The sequence below is a fragment of the Aedes albopictus genome, chromosome 2, assembly GCF_035046485.1.
Source record: "Aedes albopictus strain Foshan chromosome 2, AalbF5, whole genome shotgun sequence".
NCBI lineage: Eukaryota > Metazoa > Arthropoda > Insecta > Diptera > Culicidae > Aedes > Aedes albopictus.
Genome location: NC_085137.1, coordinates 253,902,928 through 253,928,047, shown reverse-complemented (window position 1 = coordinate 253,928,047; position 25,120 = coordinate 253,902,928). Strand labels below are relative to the sequence as shown.

Here is a 25,120-nt window from a genome sequence, read left to right as displayed (position 1 = left end):
ATAAATTAGCACACCACTCAGTGCGCGCAAACTCACCTTTTGAATTTATTCACACTGCCTAAAGAAAGCCAACGAAATCGTCAACAACAATCGTAAACAACAAGGCCACGAAACGTCATATACTTCAGGCCAAACATGTCTAAAGGTCCAATCTGCAGAAGAGAGGCTCTCTTTGTTTTCTCTCTCTTTCGTTAGTATCTCAGCTGTTTATTTGTATTTTGATTGCCTCCTTGCATTAAACGATGGTCAAAACAATCGTCTTTTGATTTGTACTGCAAAAATAGTTGAAAAGTGTACCATTACATTGCAATAATTGAAAGAGAAAGTAAACAAAGAGAGCCTCTCAAATGCAGATAGGACCTATTGAAATGTTTGGCCTGACTTAGAAAAATTTATCATAGCAACCGCCGTATGCAGTGCCTATAAGGGCACTGCACTGTTTTGATTTTGTATGGGATTTTGACATTTCCTGGCCTTGTTGTTTACTAAATCTCAATGAGAGCGAAAGAGAGGGTGAGAATTTTGTGCAGAGCCCTATATCGTCACCAGCGGGTGCTAGTGTAACTGAGCGATGAATTTTTAAGGAATTTGTTTCATTCGTAAAAAAAAACAATAAATAACACATGATTTTTTTCTGTGCATGCATTCTTGGTTTCGATCGCCATCGCCCAATTCTAGTGTCAAAATTTTCGAAGATAATCAAACGGCAGCCCTGCAGCGAGCACCGCTACATCGAAAGAAAAACACTCACCGCTGGAAGAAGAAAACCTCTGTGTGCGACCATCTTTTTTGACATCCGCAACTATCGGACGAGAAAAGTTCCGACCGACCGAGAAAAAGCAGCCCGTTTCCGACAAATTTGTGATTTTCGACTCCAAATTATCCCGAAGGTTAGTGGCCGGATCGAAGACCGTTCGAAATCGGTGCGCGGTGGTGTGTTTTGAAGCAAATTACTCAAGAATGAACGGCTGGTAAAATAATCTTACATAACACTTGCGGTTCGTGGTCCAGCCAGCCATTCAGCCGAATGCGTTGAACTGTCAAGTGGGAAAAAGTTTATTGTGTAATAACCTGTGATAGCGGAGAATCTGTGTCCTGATCGGGTTTCTGTTTCCCATTTCGGTTGCATTTCCAGGAGGCAGCAAGATGTTCAAGTCCGTTGTTCCAGTTTTGGCCCAGGTGCCGGCGGAGGTCTGCCTCGGACAGCAGCACCGTGGAATGGCCACGCTGAAGGCCATCTCGATCCGTCTGAAGTCGGTCAAGAACATCCAGAAGATCACTCAGTCCATGAAGATGGTGTCCGCCGCCAAGTGAGTTTTTCGGGATTTGGGGGGAATTTCGGTGAAAACTGTACGTTGCTTGATTTCAGGTACGCCCGTGCTGAACGTGATCTGAAGCAGGCCAGACCGTACGGTGTCGGAGCTCAGCAGTTCTACGAGAAGGCGGAAGTTGCCGCCAAGGAAGAAGAACCCAAGAAGCTCTACATTGCCGTCACCTCCGACAGAGGTATGTTGTTTAATTCTTTATTTTTTCGCAGTAAATCATTGAAGTTTGGTTGCAATTCCAATTTGTCCACAAAAAAGCTAGGGTTCGTTTGTTAAAAAAGACATCAATGTTCATTTGGGCCTCAAGTCGTTCTTTTGAAGTCTACGCCAGAATGACGACGCTCTATTGGATTTGATCCTGGATTAATCGATTCCTACCCCTGAATAATTATCCTTGGGTTTTTATTAACTGTATACCGACTTTGGTGCTTAATTTTAATAGGAAACCACTATAATAGCCATATCTGGTACACCTACCCCATCCCTTATTTTGGCCATTGCTACATACACCATCGAATATCAACTAATCGAACAATATGACTTTATTCCTACTTCTAGGTCTGTGCGGTGCAGTCCACACCGGTGTGGCCCGTCACATCCGTGGCGATTTGGCTGCCGATCCCAACATCAAGGTGATCTGCGTTGGCGACAAGTCGCGTGCCATCTTGCAGCGTCTCTATAGCAAGAACATCGAAATGGTGTGCAACGAGGTGGGTCGTCTGCCACCGACCTTCCTGGATGCTGCCAAGCTGACCAACGCCATCCTGAACCTCGGATACGAGTACACCGACGGCAAGATCATCTACAACAAGTTCAAGTCGGTCGTGTCGTACGCCGTAGCCGACATGCCCATCTTCAGCTTGAAGTCCGTCGAGTCGGCCGAGAAACTGCCGGTTTACGATTCTCTCGATTCCGATGTCATCCAGAACTATCTGGAGTTCTCGATGGCCTCGCTGCTGTTCTTCGCCATGAAGGAGGGCGCTTGCTCGGAACAGTCCTCCCGTATGACTGCCATGGACAACGCCTCCAAGAACGCCGGCGAGATGATTGACAAGCTGACTCTGACCTTCAACAGAACCAGACAGGCTGTCATCACCCGTGAACTGATTGAAATTATCTCTGGTGCTTCCGCTCTGGAGAGCAAGGATTAAGCAGGTGCACGCTTCTGTGAATGCGATCGTACGAATGATAACAACAGATCCTGTAAAATCCATTCACTACCAGAACAGCAGAGCGGTCACGCGGGAAAGCGGGAAATTGTATTGCGATACAAATGGTAAGCTGTGAAAACCTACAGTGTATCAACAACATCTTCGTGATTGGGTAAAATAGTACACGGAATATTCGATAAAATATGTTATATGGAGAATCTACAATCTCGCTCTCTGATCGAATGATAAAAGAAAGCCTTTAAAGGAGCTCCCCATTAATTACGTAAGGGTTTAGGGTGAGAAGGGGGTTTGAGAAATCTTACACGCCATACAAAAATATTTAGGGTATTTATCATACAAAAAATCTTACAAGGAGTGGAGGGGGTGTCGAAAAATCGCAAAAATCCCCTTACGTATTGTGGTAGTCCAGTATCTGCAGTAATTGAATAACGTATTCACCGTTGGTATTAATGTATCAAATAGAAAGATATTCCACAGGAAAAAGTATTACCTTCTTGACACTTCAGACACAGATTTTATTATGTCCCGTTTCTAACGATATTTTTATGACTAGGGGGATTAGGGGCATAATGAACACCCGGGGCGAAATGGACACCCCTGTTTTTGCCGAAACCGTTGACTTTTATGTAAAACTAAGGACAGACTTGTTAGAATCCCAAAATGGCCGCCACAATGGCCGACTTTGGCACCTACTCACGATTTCGAGAGCACTAGTTTCCCCGTAAACATAACCAGCGCACCTCAGCTTCTTATTTTAGGCTTATTACAAGTAATCAAATACACTGTTGTTTGAAGCTTGCTTCTTGAGATTTGTGCGTCTGAAGTTCTGATGCACTGTTGAAGCGGGACTTCAAGACGTTTGTCCTTAATCCATAAGTGTAAAGGAACAAATCATGGTTCTATTTTTCAAAAGTACCATATATGTTGCTCCAAAATAACCAAAATATCATTGAAATTGAAATATGTTTTTAATATGGTGAAATTCTTATAATTTCGAAGCAGCATCAAATAAGGTATTATGAGTGATGGAGTGTGTCCACCATAAAAACAAGTGAATTGTTATCTTATCTACATGTATACGAAGATTTATCAGGTGGGGGCTGGCTCACGAACACTTCCGGTCCGCTTTAGTGCTTTATGCATCATTGTGGCCAGGTGTTGTTTTAGTTTTTCCAACTGTATTGTAAAGCATGAGCGGTGATCCTTGGCATTCTTGTGTAAATTGGGGTACACTAAATTCTGTTTTTACGCGATTGATGCGTTCGCGCAAAAAAAGATCGTGTAAAAAAAGTTCGCGTAACTTTGAGAAATCGCGCAAAAAAAATCCAAAGGAAATTTTTTTTACGCGATTTGTTCTCCGCAAATGACCAAAATCGCGTAAAAAAAAGTCGCGTAATTTCGAGAAAATCGCGTAAAAAAAGTCGTGCAAAAAAAAATCGCGTAAAAAAAGAATTCAGTGTACTCAGAATGTTGATCGATCACCGATTATTGCTGGCAGATGCAGTGGAAAGTTTGTCTTAATACGTATCAATCGTATCTGGCAAACGAGAAAAACTAACCTCACTGATTACCTGTCTCTGAGCCAAATTTGGTATAGAGTCTTCAGTCTCCGATTAATCGCTTCATGTTTGATGGAGGCTTTTAATCCAATGGGTTACATAGCCGCTATCCAAATGAAGAGAGTAATGTTCCGCGTAATATATCACAAAACAAAAGAGGTGCGGTATATTACGTGGAGCGGATATACTGAATTGGGTACCAGACCAAGTCCCTGCTGGGTGGCACGAAATAGGTGAACCATAGACAATAGAATCGTCAATGTCGTAGGGCATAGTATGTGACTATTGTCGAAACCAAAAAAACTTTTAATGCCCAACCAAATCATTAGCAATATCAATTTGCTTCAAACGCGTTTCAGTGATAGGGTTAAGATTAGGATCAATTATTACAATACAATTTCACGTTTCAATATGTGTTTGTTTAGTAGTTTTAGAGGTAACATCTTAATAAGAAATTTTCTGTAGGTTCATAACTTGCACTCAACGAGTTGAATGTTATATTGCCTCACAACTGTAAGCAACATTATTACTCATTAATAAAAGGTTGTATCATCAATATGGACATAGACTTGCTGAACGAAACATTTGACCAATTAACATCTTTCAGATATAAAATAGGTAGTAGGACAAAACTTTTATTTTTTAAAAGTAGTTATCTATGTTAATGATAGAAGAGTAACGTAAAGTGATACCACCCGTTCCAGATCCAGAAACGTTTCACACTGAAAGAAGGTTGGAATGACAGTGTGAACAGAAGATCTGAACTGCTAGGTGTAGGAAGAAGTATGTTTATTTCCCCTCCCCTTCCCCAACACTCTGTAGAATTTTGATACAGCTTCACGTAACTGTTTACTAATGCTGCTGGGCCGGAGGATATGAGCGGCCCACCTTGTATTTCTATTACATTTCACCAGACGAACTACACTTGAAGACGACAACGAGCGAGGAGGCCAAACCGATAAATGGATGATTGATAGTGATGACCAACGATCGCATCAACCCACCGTTGAGGACATCATGCTGGAATCGTCGCCCATGTCACATGAGTATCCTAACATATTTTAATGACCCTCTCTTTCCCACGGTTGCTCCGGAGCTACATTGATTCATTAAAGACAAGCCAGTTTAATATTACACAATGACATGTGAACATAAATAATTAAATAGCAACAACAATTGAATTCTCAACAATTAAGAACGGTAACGGTAGAATCTTCCATGAACAATGAAACTAAGTTTACTATCAATTAATCTGCTTCAAAGCTAATTTCAATTAGATTGACTCAAATTTACACCAAGAATAGCAATCTTTGTTCAATCAATAATCATACCAGTCGTGGGAAGGAAAAGGTAAACTAACTAACATTAATCAGCCTTCTTTTACAGCCGCACGAGATCATCCACAATCGAGCTAGTTCCACTAACTCTCACTTCCTCCTTCCATCGGTAGTAATATTAATAATTGCGATAATTCACATATCTTGTCCGTCCCATAGTTTCACATAACTGATTAGTGGATGACCTCTTGGCGAACCGCATCTGCTGTTTCTAATCCGGCATTAATTAACTACGTCACAATTCACTAATTACATTCTTTTTACAATTACAAGTTGGCTAACGAGCGTTTTAGCGGAATTAGATAATAACTACTAGACAATTCAACTTTAAGTTTACAAAAGCTTCAAAACTAGTAAGAAGAGCTAAGTCCTATTAGTTCTAGTAATAGAAGCTCGGTACTAGTACTGCACGCAGAAAAATATATATTAAAGTCTAAAACAAACGATTTTGAAACAAAAATAAAATACCATTGATCCACGGCCTAAGTGCGATTTTTATTGAATCAATGACAACGAATATTAGCTTCAAAGCGTTTATTTTGTTGTTTCTAAGTCTAGCTCTGAGCAGCCTAAATGTAAATTCAAAGTGAAAAATATTTGATTCTAATATTCAATTTCATTGAAACAAATATATTACTATTTTATTTCAAAAATATTTATTTTTGAATAAAAAAACACCAATTTTTGAATCAAATACATAATTTATTTATTTTAAAAACATAATTATTTGATAGTAATATATTTAAAAAAGGCCATAAAAATATGTTTTGAATTGATTATCTTCTTTGATTGATTGCGATCTAATGAATACTGAGAGCATAAAATTGGAATGCTCTCACTAATTATGAGGTCGTCTTCAATCAAGGCAGATAATCCAATGAAAATGAATAAGACTTTTAGGAAACAATATTTGCTATATTGATAACTAGACAATCTCAACAATAGTTTTTAGAATTTTTCAGTTTTATATTTTTCGATGATGGACCTTATTTTTTGCTGATCTTTGTGGCACGTAAGCTCATGTGCAGTTGCCTCTTGTTTCATTAGCAACATCCGGCAGAGGTGGAGGCGGCGTAGTTACAGATGTAGATTCAGTGGAACATTCAATAGATAGCGGAGGAAGTTTCTGTCAAACAAAAAGGGTTTCCTTAGCAAATATAATTTTATGAACAACAGTTGATGCTTACCAGGCCTTTTCTTTATTACACCATGATGCACCTCGTCATATCTGCTAGAAACGGCTGCGGAATGGGTTCCTGGACTTCCTTGCCCTCGATTATACTGTGTTGCTGTTATTTAGAAGGAATGATATGAATTTGAGAAGTAAATAATAACTTTCACTTTATTGTAGGGGTAGGCGGGGCAATATGGACACCCTAAGGTTTTTGCCAATTTTACCTGGCAAGATGTCAAAAAAGTTTAGTTTTTTTAAACATGTATCCTTTTAAAGACTATTTAGCATCTATTGCATAAGAATGCTCACGAAGAAAAATGATTTATCCACTTCAAAAAATGTTATGAAAAATGTTAGTTTTTCATGACCGTCTTCAAGCATACGGGGCAGAATGGACACCCCCATGGGGCATTATGGACACCATGAGACTTTTACGAATTTCGTACATTATTTACACCTATAAAGTAATTTCATTGCAAAACAACTATTATGAATGAATAATACGCCGAAGTAGTTCATTTTTGTTAAGTTAACCCTCTAATACCCAAATTTTTGATTTTGATCTAAATATCGTTTTTCGTCATCTAAAATCGATTTAAACATGTTTTGGAAGATGATACTTTTTAATTCTCGATTTCGTGAATTTCAGTTTTTGATTTTTCTAATTTTTATTTTTGAACATCCTCATACTTTTATATTTTTGCTGGAAGCCTATTTGGGGTACGGATTTTTTGAGATGAAAACATTTTGAGATTTTATGATTATTGTTGAAATATTTTTAGTTTAAATTTTTTTCATAGAAAATTTTATTTTCCGTGTAATTTTAAGGAAAACAATTTTAGAGTGTATTCGATTCCCTTAAACTATTAAACTAGAGTAGAATGATCTGGGAAAAAAATAAAATATGTTAATTGTAACGATTCAATACAAAATCAACAATGACTTCGAAAAAGTGACTAAAACATCAATTTTTCAATGATTTTAAAAAAATGTAAATACGCTTTAAAGTACACCAAAAACCATTTTGAGATATACAAAACAGTCCTAAATATCGACTAAAAATATAAAAGTTTTGATTTTCCACGACACAAAAATTACAAAAATGCTCAAACTATACCCCGTCTAAAGGCGGGGTTGGGTATTAGAGGGTTAATTTAAATTCAGGCTGTTTTGGATAAAGCTTCGTTTTTGTCGGCATGTACAGCTGTGCCTAGAACAACTATTTTCCGCTGCTGTCGTTTTTTGACCAATTTGTTTCATCCTATGTCTACTATAGTGAACTTTTAACCGAAAATATACTGAAATCGAAGAATTTGATTGGTTTGTGATTTAGGTTATATTTTTCCCTTGCCGCTTCTTTCAAAAAGGTGAGTGTCCATTTTGCCCCGGCAGCAGAAGATATTTCCAAACTTGATTTTTGATATAATAAAGAAGAAAATATAAACATGTTAAGCATATACATACAGCAAAACTACTTGCATGTGTTCTAGAAATATCAGGTTTTAATCGGCCTGCAATAAATTAATCACTAAACCTTATTTTAGATGGTGTGAAAATTATAATTTCCATGCACAAAAAACGGAGGACGCAACTTTTTCGTGTAAAATCAAGTATAATTTTAATTTCGAATGTTTCTTTCCTGAAACTACGTTTTAGACAAATGGACTATATTATCCATTCATTAAAAGTTCAAAAAAGTTCGCATATTTCAAAATATTGAGGGTGTCCATTCTGCCCCGGGTGTCCATAATGCCCCGCCTACCCCTACTTACCAATGAAGACACTCACTGTGTCATCCGACAAACCACACGTTTTCAATGAAATAAATGTGTCTTTACGATCTCTTGTTCGAAAATTTCGTCGAGCAAGTTATTTTTTTTTCGCTTTATAACAATAAAAACAAAATGGCAGCGGATAAACTTTTGCAAAATGTTATATTTATTTCAAAGTAGTCACTTTTTTCAAATCAAAGACACAACGACTTTGTTTCTAATATATTTATTTTAGAATCAAAGTCGTTTAGTATTAGACTCAAATATCAATATGCTTTGATTTAAATAACAGTATTGAATTTGAATCAAAGTGGTTATTAATTTGATTCAAATATACGACATTTTTCTGCGTGTGGTACTACTGCTCGGCTTGTAAATAACTAGGTTCTATGAAAAGTAATCATAACTAGACTCTGTTACCATAATTGCATTGCAGAACGCCATTGATCTAGAAACAGCAGAGCGCAACGGATCTATTGTCTTACCAAAATGAAACACACACCGTCCCCTAAGGATCGGACACTTGTGCCGTAGGTGAAGGTCTAGTCGGCTAGACCAACGGTATTAGAAACTCACTTTTTATTAAGTCCAGAGTTTGTAACATCGTCGTGTTTCATCTAGTAGACGTATCGCTCAGCGGAGGGGAAAGCGCAGATAGGCAAAGGGGCCAGAGGATGCGTTGATATTACAGAATTACAGAATTACATGTATACGAAGATTTATCAATGGATGAAGTATTTTATTTTTAATCAGAATTTACTTAAAATAGCAATTTTAATGTTGTAGTCGATTCGGGGCGAAATGAACACTGGCAATTATGAATGGATGTACGCGCATTGCATACTGTTAGGCGTTTTAGAGAGTTTGAAAAATATCAATTCTATTATTTTAGCCTAAAGTTTATTTAATTAACTTTGATGTTATGTAAACTCGTCTAAGATAGAGTATTATATCTATGGTATCGATCTCCGTAGGCAAATTACTTAACTGGTCGAAGTAACCAAAGAATTAGCATAAAATATGCAGGGGTGTCCATTATGCCCCGATGGGTGTCCATTTCGCCCCGTACCTTTTCTGCCAGCCCTGAAAAACACACGGTTTACAGTTAATTATTTCTTCACAATAAAGATATTCTACCTGCTGTAAATGATTGAAAGACGTAGGAAACAAGTTATCGCTCGCTTCGGTGGTCGACCGTCAACTTTAATAAAAATGTACAAAGCTATGTTTGAATTAATGAATCTCGTATAATCCTGCTTGTATTCAAATGTTTACATTTTATAATTGTGGTCGATTATCATAAGTCACCCTTCTAATACAAAAGACAATCAACGTTGTAAGATAGTAGCAAAAAAAAAAGCCGAACTGATTTTTTCTCCTAAAATGCGTCATGTTCAATCTGCTGCAACTTTGGCAATTATCAATATTTTTGGTTGAAAATTTTACCACTTCATCATCAATATATTGATAATGTATGGACAAAATTTCAAATTAATACAAATTTTATATTTTGAGTTATAACAACTTATATGAAAAAATCCATTTTTGGACATACCTTTTTCAAAAATCCGTATTTCAGTGGAAATTTTAAGTAGCTTCATAAAAATTTCACTGCAGCGTCAGTAAATATAGGAAATGTTGTGGTCAAAATTTGAAATGTTTTCATCAAGCGGTTTGGGCCACAGAAATCGTCAAAGTTGAAGTACCACTGTGGGTGTCTACAATTTTCACTCCATATTGACCACGCTGAAACACCGGTGCAGAAAAAAAGCCGAGGTCAACCCGTTCCATTAATGTTTAGATCTAAGTTTCAATAAACAATCCATATTATCCATATTACATATTTTTATAAATTTTCTTGTGGTTTGCTAGTTGTTTATGACATTCTACACGTAACACATAGTACGTTACGCGTTACACGTAATGCGTTACAAACATACGTATATTAGTGAATGTACAAGTAGTTTGTATAATTTACAAATTTTGGCTACTGTTAAAACCTTAACATAAGCAAACAAGTGATGTTACATGCCTTTCTATATCATACTTTGTGGTTCTAAACTGTACCCCACAACTTGTTTACTTATAATTGTTTTTTACAGTTGCCAAAATTTGTAAATTATACAAACTACTTGTATATGTTCACTAACATATGTATGTTTGTAACGCATTACGTGTAACACGTAACGCACTATGTGTTACGTGTAGAATGTCATAAACAACTAGCAAACCACAAGAAAATTTATAAAAATTTGTCATATAATATGGATTGTTTATTACAACTTAGATATAAACATTAATGGAAAGGATTGACCTCGGCTTTTTTTCTGCACCGGTGTTTCAGCGTGGTTAATATGGAGTGAAAACTGTAGGCACCCACAGTGGTACTTCAACTTTGACGATTTCTGTGGCCCAAACCGCTTGATGAAAACATTTCAAATTTTGACCACAACATTTCCTATATTTACTGACGCTGCAGTGAAATTTTTATGAAGCTACTTAAAATTTCCACTGAAATACGGATTTTTGAAAAAGGTATATCCAAAAATGGATTTTTTCATATAAGTTGTTATAACTCAAAATATAAAATTTGTATCAATTTGAAATTTTGTCCATACATTATCAATATATTGATGCTGATGTGGTAAAATTTTCAGCCAAAAGTATTGATAACTGACAAAGTTGCAGCAGATTGAACATGACGGATTTTGGAAGAAAAATTCAGCTCGGCTTTTTTTTTGCAACTGAGTGTATTAGGTTATTAGGATTTTAAATATTACAGTTGTTCGTTATTCACTAAATGTATCAAAAAAGTTTTAGTTATTTATGATTTCTTTTATTTTTTATTTTTTATTTACAATTTCACTTTTTATCATATAATGTAGTATTTGGGTTGACTTAGTTTATCTAATAAAATTTATTCATCAATTCGATTATGTTTGATTCGCCTAAAATTGATGGTGATCCAAAGCAGCAACACTCGAAAAACAAGAATTTATACTGACAATGCCATTTTACGAAACAACAACATTGTCAATGATGATATTGATATTCACGTGCGAGGATGACAAGACGAGACGCATGTTCGTGTACTTTCTGAAAACGAAATCTGGAGATGAAGTACTCGGAGTCTTCAAGAGATTCCACGCGATGGCGGGGCGTCAAAGCGGAAAAAAGCTTAAAGCAATCCGGACGGATAACGGTAAGGAATACCTAAACAAAAATTTCCAACACTACTTGCAGAAGGAAGGTATCAGGCACGAGACAACTAACGAGTATACGCCTCAACAAAATGGCTTGGCGGAACGCGCCAACCGGACCATCGTGTAGAGAGTAGCTAAGACGTCTGTCTTCGGTAGTGGTTAGAAAGGAACTGAATTTATTTTCTAATTTGACATTACAGCTATATATATCAAGGCTTGCTGAGATTCGTCTTCAACAGGAACTACAATACGTGTACAATAAAATCAATGGCACTAGAGATTTCAATAATAAAAACACCATAAGTTGAATGGTAGTTGACTTGATTTTTTTTCAGAAAATTTGGATTTTTACCCTTCTTACACCCATAAGAAGGGTATAAATATCGCTCGAAAAACCGACTTTCGATCCGAGGCCCGGAGGGCCGAGTCTCATATACCAATGAACTCAGCTCGACGAACTGAGCAAATGTCTGTATGTGTGTGTGTGTGTATGTGTGTATGTGTGTGTGTGTATGTGCGTTACAAAAAAAAGTCACGCACGTTTCTCAGCCGTCTGTCAACCGATTTGAGTTCTCTTGGAAGCAAATGAAAGCTACTACATCCTAGTAGAACGCTATTGAATTTTTTTTCGATTGGACGTTTGGTTACCGAGATATCTCTCGAAGAGTACTTATGAGTCATACCGTCTTACCCCGTTCGTTCGACACGTTTTAATACGACACTTTTTAATTCGTACCCCGCTTATTCGACACATGTCGAATTAAAAAGTGTTCGAATGTCACAGCGGTGTACACTGTAAATGCAAAACAGTTTGATATTGCGCTTATACTCCCACCCGCAGCAGCTCCTCCTGCAGCTGGCAATTCCGGAAGTTCTGAGTTGGTGCTATTCTACACCCAAACCGCCTGGAGACCAATCGGAATGAACTGAGGATGGCAATAATCGTAGAAAGAACGAGATTTTCATTCGCACCACCGCATTATCTGTTAAAATTATGTTTCATAACAAATCCGGAAATCAAAACAAAAACAAAAATAGAGTTGCCAAAATTCAATGATCATGATGGTGTAGGGTGACCAGTTTGTCGAATTAAAAGTTTACCCCGGTTATTCGACAACAGTCGGTGTCGTATTAGCGGGGTAATACGGTACTTCTAAACATTTTAAGATTTTTGACCAAGTGTATCATAATAAATATTTCGACCGTTTGTCAATCGATTTGGGTTCTCTTGGCACCAAATGAAAGCTACAGCATCCTAGTAGATCGCCCAGAAATTTTATTTCGATTGGACATTTGGTTACAGAGATATCTTTCGAAGAGTACTTCGAATTTATACAACTAAACCTTTTGAGATTTTTGACCAAAAGTATCATAATAAATATCTTAGCCGTCTGTCAACCGATTTCGGTTATCCTGGCACCAAATAAAAGCTACAACATTCTAGTAGAACCCTATACATTTTCATTAGGATTGGACATTTGGTTACCGAGATATCTTTCAAAGAGTACTTGGGAGTAATACAGTTTAACTTTTTGAGATTTTTGACCAAGGGTACCATAATAAATATCTCAGCCGTCTGTCAACCGATTTGGGTTCTCTAAGCACCAAATGAAAGCTACAATATGCTTGTATAAGGCCCTGAAATTTTATTTCGATTCGACATTTGATTACTGAGATATCTTACGTAGAGTATTTCAATAAATTATTTTTTTTATTATATTCACTTGTTATCTTGCATTTGTTTTTGACCAGTCTATGGGAAATTATTTTTCAATAAATAATGCTGATCTCATACAAAGTGTATTCTAGCAGGTTATTGTTTTCAACAAAATTATAATTAACAAATTACAAATACACAGGAATTTTATGAAAACTAACAATATGTTAAATGAAAGCTTTAAATTTATATATTGTGGGAAAAATGCAAGAACTGTACAGCCAAAATAACTAGTTAATGCCAAAACTGATTAACTTAGTAGATGTATCATTTTTGTCCTTTCAACACCATAACCATGAATACCAAGTACTTCGGAGTTAATTTATTCGACTGATTAAGAGATATTAGACAAAGTGCATCTTGCTGATTTTTTTTATCCATTTGTTAATCGATTCAAGATTATTTGGCAGTTAACAAAAGATACAATATTCCAGAATATGAAAGCTATTTTTTTAACATTCCATATAAGATTCTTGGAGGTATCTGGCATTACTGGTAAGTCCATGGTCTATGCTATTTTGGGAACCATTTCACTAGATGTCAAATCCACAATATTTTCTAGAACTTTTGGCCAATCGCACAAAATAAATTTGCTTAATACGCATAATACAACAATATTTTTAATAAGTGTAAGAAGGGTTCTGTTCACCATAGGTGGATTAAATCGGGTTTTTTATGGTAAAGACACAGACAAACAGACGTAACACTTCGAACATTTTTCGATTCAAATCATAGTCACGGAAACATATTCGCCCAATGCTAAAAGGATTATGTTTGGCCGACCACCAACTAGGTGGCGGTAGTGAGCAAACGTCAAACTCGAACAAAAACTATGCTAGCGCCACGGTTGGGCAGTCGGCCAACTATCAAATTTTGAAAAAGACCGTTAAATCGGCGTACGATGGGAATTATCAGAGTGTTACGTCTGTTTGTCTGTGGATTTACCGGATAATTCGACACTGATTCTAAAATCTAATGTCGAATTCGTTTTTGAACCTGGGTTGGAACTGGATCGGCGGAAAATGTGTAAACATTTTCAAATCTCAAATCTTTTTCTTCAAACTACTCGCATCTCTTCATCCCTTCACATCTGATCGAGGTAAACAAAGCAAACGATGTCAAACTGAAGCTCAAAACAGAATCGTGTCCAAAAAAGGAGTAACCGAAGCAAACCGTGGCCGTGGCCGTGCTGGAGCTATGCCGAACTCAGGGGCATTTGCCAGGAACCCTTCCAGGAAAGAAATACGGATATTTACAACAAAATTACTTCGTCGAAACCTGAGTGAATCGTCAGATGCAGCCATCAATTTTCAAAAAGCAACGTCGAACCATATATAGGAGAAGCTGCCGAAATCAACAATTATATGTCTGCATCGGTGTAGAAGAGGCTGCCGGAACTACGGAAGAAGCGGAGTTCGCCGCCGATATGAAGGATTTGTAACTGCATTGCTACTGTGCACTGGATTTATTACCTGGAATCCTGTAACTGCCATCGGAAGCCAGAACCTTGGTTAGAACTACTTCTATCGGAATCAACGATCTTTTTTTTTTTTTAATTTAAATACAAACTGCGCAACGCATACCATACTGATCCCAAGGTTGTTTATAGATTTTGAAAGATAAACCTGGATAATGATGAGCCCAGGAACCATTCCGGACATACTTTCGGGTATAGATAGTAGAGTAAACATAGATCCGCGGACATCACTGAGTAAAATGTTTCAAGCGTGTGAATAGTATTTTTCAAGAGTGCGACGGTTGAATATGACGTCATGCGCTCCATTGGTGTTGTTGGAATCGTGACGTCATGCTCGTTTGGATACAGATTTTGACAGTTCGTTTGGATACAACGGATTCATCACGGATCTATGTTAACTCTACTATCTATACTTTCGGGAACTGAGGAATGCAAGGGCTCCTACAAATATTTTTCTCGAGATTTCAAAAAAGGTTTCCTAGCAGAGATGTTGACACTCATTTCGGGGTTCCAGGGTGAGAATTGTTTCAGTTTCTTGTGGAGCTACTTCGGGAGTTGCATTGGGAATAACTCCGGGATTTCTATCGTGACTTCTTGCGGAGGATCTTTCGGGAAGTCATTCGAAAGTTTTTTTTCTCCGCATCTTGTTTGGAAGGAATTGCTGGTGGATTGCCTGAAAGAAATGGCAAATGGAATCCCCGGAAGGAATTTATGGAAGATGCAGTGGGGTTCCACGGAGGTTCTGATGGCAAATTTTCTAGAAAACTACTGGAGGTTTCTACGGAAGGCATTGTTGGGGGATTTGCCGAACAGAAGCATTCGCACAATGTATAGCTGAAGCTCGAGCTGAAGGATTTCCGGGAAGAAATCGCTGGAGAACTACAGGTGGTATTCCGGAGCTTATTGTTGTAAAATTCATCATAAGAAATGTTCCCAGTGAAATTACTAAAATTTTTCCCGGAAGGAATGTCTAGAGGGTTGTCGGATTTTCTGGAATGAATTGATGGAGGGTTAGTGAACAATAAGGTTGTTTGGAAGGACTTACTGAAGGATAATCGGTAAGAATAGCTGGAAGATGTCACATAGCAAATTACCCTAAAAGCTGCTCATATATTTTTTTCCATAATATAAATTTTTTGCCGGAAACTCATTGCGGGGTTACGGGCTGAGAATCTCTTCGTCAGTTTCATATAAGTTGCATTGGGCGAATTCCTCCGAAGTTTATTTCGAGAATTCTCGCAGAATTCCTTTCGGAAAGTTCTGCGGGAGTTCATTCAAAATTTCTCCGGATCGTGGTTATCTGGAAGAAATTGCTGGTGGGTTGGCCGGAGGCAATGACAGATGGGTTCTCTGGAAGCTGGAGGCTCAAACTTTCTAGGAATAAAAAGCTTAAGGCGGAACGAACTGCTGGAAGATTCTTCGGAAAGAATTGCTGGACGGTTCCTGGGAACGACCTACAACCGAATTTCAAAAAAGGATTCCTATTTTTCCAAGTATTTTTCCGAAAACAAATTGCTGGTGGTTACCTCAAAAGTAATCACCATACAGTTTTCTAGAATAAATCACTGAAGGATTTACTGGATGGAGCTTCTGGTAAACTTCCGGTAGAAATTGCTGAAGGATTCTCCCGTTGAAATATCCTAGGTTGAAATATAGTTACAGTCCTTGTTTATGTTCGAAACAAAAACAAAAAAGTTATCATTTCAGTCAATTTCCAGTTCTATCAAACTATGTGAAAAGAGCCTAACTTTTTTTTGTACTCGGTTACATTTACGCTTCTTTCGTGGCTCTTTAATATAATTACGCAACTTAGAACAAGCAAAATGTTCATAAATTCTTGAATAAATATTTAATGCATGTGTTACTGGATTTAGAACCCATGAATAAGGTCGAAACAGATGCCATCAATCAAAACGTATTTGTTTATAAATATCAACTACACCCTTTTCAAATGCTTTACTGGACTGGCTCTCGCACATCTACTTTCTATCCATTCACATCTCCTTCTATCTCCAAGCAGCGCTCAGCAGGATTGGAAAGTTGATGCAGTGAAAAGTGGATAGAAAAATCCGAAAAATCTGACAGCAGCTCATTGATCTAAAAAAGCAGATGCATCCTTTGTGGACATCTGATGGACGATTTAGATGTGTCGTCCCCCTCGTTGTCATCGATGAAAGTGATGTAGAATCGGTTCCCACCGATCGAATTCGTTTCCATCGGTCCGCTGATGTCCGAATGAATTACCTGCAGCACATCCGCCGCACGAGAGCCCTTCTTCGGAAATGGTAGCTTTGACTGTTTCCCCATTGGACAAATTCGACAATCGGCACCTGCTTCGTTGTTCAACGTGATGCCGGTCGCCAGACCACCAGCAAGCTTCTTCAAATTTCCGGCTCCGAGATGCCCCATCCGTTTGTGCCAGAGCTCTAAACTTGCAGCGGCACCACACGACAAAGCCTTTTGCCTTTTGTTACTCACCGCCTGATCCAGCTTGAACTAATTGTTTGCGTGGCTGCCAGTTGCCACCAGCTCGCCCCTGGGATTGTGTACCTTGCATCCATCGTTGTCGAACTTGACCGAGTACCCCTTCTGCACGATTCTACTCACCGAGAGAAGATTTGACGATAATCCGGGAATCAGTTGCACGTCACTGACCGTAACGCCGTCTTGATCGCCTCTGCACTTCGGTTGGAGATTTGCCGCACCGCATGCAACGATGTCCATCGTGCCACCATTCGCCGCAACAACCTTACCGTTGGCGTTTTCGAGGTTCTCCAGGAGCTGCTTGTTGCTCGTCATGTGCGCATACGCCGCCGAGTCGAAGATCCACTCGTTCGCGTCAAACACATTCTTGGGATTTGGGATCCCACTTGCGTCTCTTCTCCTTAGGAACTTGAACCATTGCTTTCGTCCCGAACACACGCAGATGTGAAAGATTTGGTTTCCTTCCAGTCCATGCTTCCTCGGGGGTGAGGTTGTGTCCACGAGTCGGAGAACGATTGATGAGGTATACTGCGGTTGACACAGCTTCCGCCCAGAAACCTTTAGGAAGATTGCCCTGGAAGAGCAGACACCGCGCCATTTCCACGATGATCCGCTAGCGATGGCATCTGGCATGGATGGCGGATCAGGAGACGACCCCGCTTCGCACCAAGAAGCGCTTGCTCGGGACGAGAGAGACGCGTGGAAACGTGCCATGCAGGAGGAGTTCGACGAGCTGGTGGACAACAACACCTGGACCCTCACCCCGCTCCCGAAGGGCCGGAAAGCGATCAAGTGTAAATGGGTGTACAAGACGAAGTGTGATGCGGCCGGGAACCCTCAACGACACAAGGCACGTTTGGTCATAAAAGGCTATTCCCAGCGAAAGGGGGTAGATTACGATGAAACTTACGCTCCCGTTGTGCGATACAGTTCGCTGCGATACCTTTTCGCCCTCGCTGTGAAGCAACGACAGCATCGCATTGGATCAGGAAGCCTATGTTGAGTCGGTTCTCAAGCGATTCAATATGGATCATTGCAAACCCGTAAAAGTTCCAATGAACAACAGCGAAAAGATTTCAAAGGACGCAAGCCCGAAGAACGAAGCCGAATCGGCACTGATGAAGGACGTCCCATATCAGGAAGCCGTTGGGTGCCTTATGTATTCGGCGCAGTGCACTCGACCGGATATTCTCTTCGCGGTAAATACGCTCAGTCGCTTCAACAACAACCCCGGAGTCAAGCACTGGAATGCGGTTGTTGCAACTAACGATGGATAGGCCCTTTTGGATTGCTAGGATAGGTGGACGTAAACAAAACAAAAGTCGAAGAAGCCAGTTCGGAGAAAATGTGCGCGAGTTGAAAGTGAATTTCTCGCACTAATTAAACAATTTAAACGTACAATCAGTACATATTCCCAAACGTGAAAGTTAAGCTAACTTGATTATCCTAAACTTGAATTCGATATACTAGGTGGTGTTGATAGTTGTTTTCCACAAACGAATACTTATTATTAACCTCTTTTTTATAGAAATTTGCTAGCTTTGTGACCCCTACAAGCACTGTAAAATCGTAGGGAATTAGCGACTATTGAAACCAGTAAGGCTAGAGGACTATAAAGTGATTATATTCCATGAAAAATCTTAACAATGTCCGAACAGTTTCAGGTAGCACATAACCTCCATTACCACCTGCATAAGAGCAAAATCTCGCCGAGAGCAATAAGGAAACTTACTGTAAGATGTAAACATTATAACCTCAAAATTGATCTTAAATAAAATTTATTTGCAGTTTGAGCCTCGCAAAAACGGGCTACAAAAGGTTTCTTCAAACTCAAAAGTAACAACGATGAGCGCTCAGGAAGTCTCTAACTGCAGAGGGTGCACCCGCCCGGATGAAGCGGAGGATATGGTTGCATGCGATGAGTGCAGTCAATGGTGGCACTACGGCTGCGCCGGGGTTGCAGCTTCTGTGTGCAATCGGTCATGGCGCTGTGTCACTTGCGTTAAACATTCTTCCTACGGATCTGCATTGCCATCGGGATCCGTAAACACAGCCGGTACCAGCGCGCGGCTTCGTTTGCAACAACTCACTGAAGCGAAAGCGTTGGAGGATCGATTGCGCAAAGAACAAGCTGACAAAGAACGGGAATACTTGCAAATGAAGCACCAACTAGAAGCGGAATTAGAAGCTGAAGAGCGAAGTGCCAGTAGCTATGCAAGCTCTGGCGGTTCAGGTTACGGTCACAGACGACGTGAGGACATTCGCAAGTGGATCGTACAGCAGCAAAACATCCAAGCACCGGATGTGAAGCATGCAGTAGTGGCGTCTACCCCGATTGACCGTATGCATGCTGCTAACGTAACGAAAATGATCAATCCCACAATACCACAAACCAACGAACTTCTGTCGGATCTCACAGCGGCGTCCTTACGATTGGACCCCACGAAGGCAGTTCAAATCCGAGGAGATGATCACAACCAGCATATACCTCCCACTGTAGCTGAACATCAGGGTTATCCTTGGCAGTACACACTATTGGAAAACTTGCAGCGGCTTCCTACGCAGACGGGACCACCTGTAGGGTCCACTTCCGAAAGTAAATCTCGCAACGGCAAACTCCAGCTCTCCAGTTCAGTAGCCTTCCCCGGTCGTTCGGATTCACCAGACTTCCCACAGGTTCGCTGTCCGTCGTCCGCCGACGCTCCACTTTTATCGCAACTCTCATTCTACACGTTCATCCGTAGCTGCTCAATTCGCACCATCTACACACTCAATGTAAACATAGAGAGTGCATGCCAGTACAAACCCTACACCCCCATCTTTCTTTAAAAAAATGTTATGAGCCTGACATCTAAACAATCTCTCTTTATGTAACACTAAAACTACAGACTCCCATGAATTTAGCAAATTTAACCCATGCTGTGAAATGCAATACCAGCGTTATTATCACTCAGCACCCATCATTTACGCTATGCAACTCAATACTCGAAAACAACAATCCACAATGCCTCCGCTGGACTATGGCCTGCCCAGTCGCAATATTCCATAAGCAATCTAACATCAAGGACCTTCCCCACCTTCTATTGGACGAACTTGTGTTGGAGGAGGAGATATGGTAGTGTCCAACCCCTCGCAAGCAGGTGCGGTAAAACAGCGAAGTGTGTCACCCCTGAGATGTCTGTTGACGTTTACGTGATCGATGATCGGCATTGTTGTTACAGATTCGGATAAGTAAGGAAGTGTTTAATCGTTGTACGTTTATTAATAAAGAGATATTTAGTTGTTGCAATATTGAGAATCTGTGTCTTCTTCCTGTAACGCGAAAGTCCCGTCGAGAGTCTGGTGTAGTGACTGCCGGGTGTTCCACTGTTGTGTACGGATTCAACAGGTTTTGGGCCCAGTAAAAGGAAGAAGAAGCTGTGTTTACGTTTCGAGACATTATAATCAAATTAGTGCGTAGTAAATCAAACTATTCGGGTTAAAAATGAGTGACGTAAAAGTAATGATGGAGCGGCTGAACAATTGTAATTGGGCCAGTTGGAAGTTCCGAATGGAACTGATGTTGGTAAAGGAAGGACTGTGGGCAGTTGTGAGTGAACCCAAACCGGACGATGCTGGTACGTCGTGGTCCACGAAAGATGCATCCGCTCGAGCGATGATCGGATTGGCGCTCGATGATTGTCAGCTGTCGCATGTTATTGATGTTTCCACGGCAAATGAGATGTGGTTGAGATTGAAAGGGTATCATGAACGCGGATCGCTGTGCAATAAAATCCACGTATTGCGGAAGTTGTGCTCTTTGAGGTTGGCTGAGGAAGGCGATATGTCGAAGCATTTGACTGAGGTGGCGGATCTGGTGCATAGGCTTCAAGGCATGGGGGAGAAGCTGGGCGAACACTGGATAGTAGCAATCCTGCTGTCTAGTTTGCCCGAGACGTACAACCCGTTGATTGCAGCGCTGGAAGGCAGACCGGAGGAAGAACTTAAAATGGAGTACGTGAAGGGAAAACTTCTTGACGAGTGGCGTCGGCGGTGTGAGAAAGAAGAAGAAAACGAAGCGAAGGCTCTTCGAACGGCTTTTCAGCGTGCGGAGGTTGGAAACAGGACGGAGTATATTAAACGAGAGTGCTTCCATTGTCACAGAGAGGGCCATATTCGGCGTGATTGCCCTATGTTGACGACCGAGAGACGTGATTCGAATGACAGACGACAAAGAGAAGATGATTCCGCTACTGGAAGTAGCTGGAGAGGAAGCAGAGGTCATGTGTGCTTCACGACTACAACGGATGACACCAATATGTCTGATGGCTGGTTGATCGATAGTGGATGCACAAAGCATATGACTGGAGACATCGGAAACCTAACTAACGTATCGCGACGCAGAGAAGAGGTTTGTCTTGCTGACGGTAAGAAAATTTCCGTTCGAGCTTCAGGAGCAGTGGAGTTTTCTGGACGTGGAAGGAATGACGAAAGAGTTGATGTTAAGTTGAAAGAAGTACTGTACGTGCCTGGTTTGGAGGCGAATGTAATTTCGGTAAGCAAACTGGTTGCAGAGGGATACACGGTAAGCTTCAAATCTGGTAGTTGCTGGATCGCAAGAGGAGACAGGGTCGTACTAGTAGGAGAAAAACGCGGAGGATTGTTCCACCTATGCAAGCCAAGAATGTGAATGTCGACGGAGGAAATTATGTGGCTGACGAGAGATCAGTTAAAATAGAAACTGTCTGTATTAAGGAGGAGCGATTTCAAGAAGCGAAGGGTTTGTCACTAAGGAGGAGTGTTGGAGGAGGAGATATGGTAGTGTCCAACCCCTCGCAAGCAGGTGCGGTAAAACAGCGAAGTGTGTCACCCCTGAGATGTCTGTTGACGTTTACGTGATCGATGATCGGCATTGTTGTTACAGATTCGGATAAGTAAGGAAGTGTTTAATCGTTGTACGTTTATTAATAAAGAGATATTTAGTTGTTGCAATATTGAGAATCTGTGTCTTCTTCCTGTAACGCGAAAGTCCCGTCGAGAGTCTGGTGTAGTGACTGCCGGGTGTTCCACTGTTGTGTACGGATTCAACAACTTGCACATTGTGCACACTGTGGATCATTGATATATCACATCCAGGAAGTCTCGAATACCTTACGATCGAGACGGGAATCCAACTCAGCTTCTCTGGGTTAGAAATTGCTAGCCTTATCCAATAGACCAGTGTTGCTCAAACTGCGGCCCGCGGCTTAGACGCTAAATCTCAATTTAGCCCGAGGTATACTTCAGCCCAAGCACACCTGCATTGGACTAACTGGAGATCCAACATCTGTCAAACACGAAAACACATCCGCGAAACCAGAAACAATTATACATAACCTTCCCCTCCTTAATTATCAAACCCCGTCACACAAATTATCAGAACAATCCACCAAACAAGACTCTGTGTTAAGCAGCTACTATCAACCTCCTTGCATCTTTGCATGCTCCTCAACATCAACGTGATGTGACGTGGCTCAACTTTTTTCGAATAACATCCCCTTGGCTTTTCAAACCTTTTCCAATTCTAATTCCAACCTTTTATCAATGAACAACAGTCAATAGCTTTGTCAATAGTTTCACATAATGCTCACTTTTCCATGACAAGGAAAAAATTAAGAGAAGCCACTCTATTCGTCAAAGTTCAAAGCCAAGGGCTGAAAAACTCTTTATCAAAGACAGTCAATCAATCAATCAATCAAAGTTCAATAAAATTCTATAAGCCGTACTGCACCAATGCGTCAAGCAAGTGAATGCATGAATATAAATAATGTATTTATATGAGAGAAACTAGACAAAGTAGGACACAATGCCTAAATTCATAGGGCAATGCCTGTTTTAACACTCCAAATGTTTTAACTCTTCAACCAGCTGACTTTTTCCATTACTGCAGAGGTTTCCGGGTCGATGTGAGTTCCCACACTTAACTAACCCAAACAAAAACATACCTTAAGGATTTCTTTACCTCCCAAAAATTTCAGTTTTCATGGCACAACACATCTTGGCCATCCAACAATGAACCCAAACCTTGAAATCACTATTTTCTCTTCTTAGTCACGTTTTTTTGTTTGTGCCTTATACTCATTTGGTTTGATAGGAGCCACGTGTGTCACTCTCCGAACTTATGCTTCATTCGAACTACACACTGCTTTTCATAATATTGCTGACCCCTTCAGTGAACGGTGTAAGACTAGATACTTTATTTTTCAGCCAACTTCTCAAGTGCGCAATTTAATGACGCACAAAGTCCAACCAAATTTTCTCATTCCAATCCCAACCATCCGCGTACAGATAGCTAGCCAATCTACAACAACCAAGTTTCAGCAACCCTTGGTATAATCAACAATCCATTCTTGAATCCAGCATTCGGGTCAGTAACAAAACATGTCTCGCTTTCCCTTCCACTCTATGCACATACCATCAAACATCTCACGTTCGCTTGGTGTAATTGTGACAACTGTTGCATCAAATCCATAGTACTAGGAAAACCCTGTTCTCCTCTTCCAAGCCAGAATCAATGGATCAATGAAGCAAACTTTTCTAGTGTTCATCGCATGTAAACAAAAGCGCCAGCGTATATGGGCATTAACATTGTGACAGCAGTGGAGTTACGTCAAACACACAAGGCTACAGTTGCACTTTCTGTTCGCTTCATAGCGGCCATTTTAGTTATTTTAGTGATCCATTATATACACGTATTACCCATTACAAGTACTTTCAAACCATGGAATACAATGCAATGATTCACGCCCGCACGTCTCTCGCAAGAACTATCAGGCGATAATACGATTTACTTCTTGTGCTCTCAAAGTCTCAAGTGCAACTTGGAATCTCTAAGTCATACCAATCTTCCTAGAGGCATCCTCAAACCATGGAAATACTACACTGCCTTCAAACACAACATGCAAGGCATCGCCTCTCTATCATCCAGCCAATCATCACACTGTTCCCAATCAATCACAAATATACCCAGGATTTCTTCAAGATGTAATGGAAGCACTTCCCAATTCCCAAGCACCCTATCTGAAGGAAGGAGCTTCTAAAGCAAATTACTTTATTTCCATGCGCCCCCAGCCATGGAAATGCTACCATGTTGTGGTTACAGGAACTGCCAAAACCACTACCAACTACTAATGTGTATTCAACGCACCCTTAAGTCAGGCACCCCCAAGCCATGGAATCACTACCTTGCTCCCAAGCACCTTTGCAGGGACTTTCAAGGTTAATCATTCTCTTTGATCGGCAACCCGCAACGATTAAATGTTTCTTTCGACCGGCAACCCGCCACGGCCTCGATTATAACCGGCACCCGCAACGGCTAAATTCCTTTCGACCGGCACCCGCCACGGTCTCAATTGTCCTTTCAACCGGCACCCGCAACGTTTGAATTTCCTTCGACCGGCATGTCTTTTTTTTTTTACTGGCACCCGCAACAGTTAAATTTGCTTCGACCGGCACCCGCCACGGTCTCATGTGTTCTTTTAACCGGCACCCGCCACGGTTAAAATTTTCATCAACCGGCAACCCGCCACGGTTGAAAAAAATTGTTCTGATAAATACCGATTGCACCACGCGTAGTCACACTTCTCCACTGAAACATCATACAAGCACGCTCCCTCAATGATCTGTCCAAAAACCATCCACCAACACCTGCATCTACAAAACACTGCGTCATCAATTCCGTGCAAATAATTGCACTTCCTCCCTCAATCTCACCCGCTGAACTGCTGCACCGCTTCTCCCATCATCACAACACCAACCAACCCGCCAGCAATCAATCCGAAAACAAACACGTTCAAGGGGGCAAAAAACATTCACCGTATACGAGGCCTTCCATCCCATCCTCGTCGCCAATTGTAGGGTCCACTTCCGAAAGTAAATCTCG

The 25,120-nt window shown here is 40.3% G+C and overlaps 2 protein-coding genes and 1 long non-coding RNA gene across 3 annotated transcripts in view; all 3 read left to right on the top strand.

Moving 5' to 3' along the window:
- LOC134288016 (uncharacterized) overlaps positions 1–25,120 on the top strand; it is a 286,653-nt gene that overhangs the window by 232,171 nt on the left and 29,362 nt on the right. The window lies entirely within an intron of this gene.
- LOC109427898 (ATP synthase subunit gamma, mitochondrial) lies at positions 731–2,694 on the top strand. Its single transcript, XM_029867297.2, has 4 exons — positions 731–890; positions 1,136–1,310; positions 1,370–1,506; positions 1,884–2,694. Exons 2-4 carry the CDS (start codon positions 1,147–1,149, stop codon positions 2,474–2,476), a joined length of 894 nt encoding a protein of 297 aa, XP_029723157.2. The 5' UTR covers positions 731–890; positions 1,136–1,146; the 3' UTR covers positions 2,477–2,694.
- Positions 18,474–20,269, top strand: LOC134288800 (uncharacterized). Its single transcript, XM_062854680.1, has 3 exons — positions 18,474–19,561; positions 19,640–19,816; positions 20,175–20,269. The coding sequence occupies exons 1-3, from the start codon at positions 19,066–19,068 to the stop codon at positions 20,267–20,269; spliced, it is 768 nt and encodes a 255-aa protein (XP_062710664.1). The 5' UTR covers positions 18,474–19,065.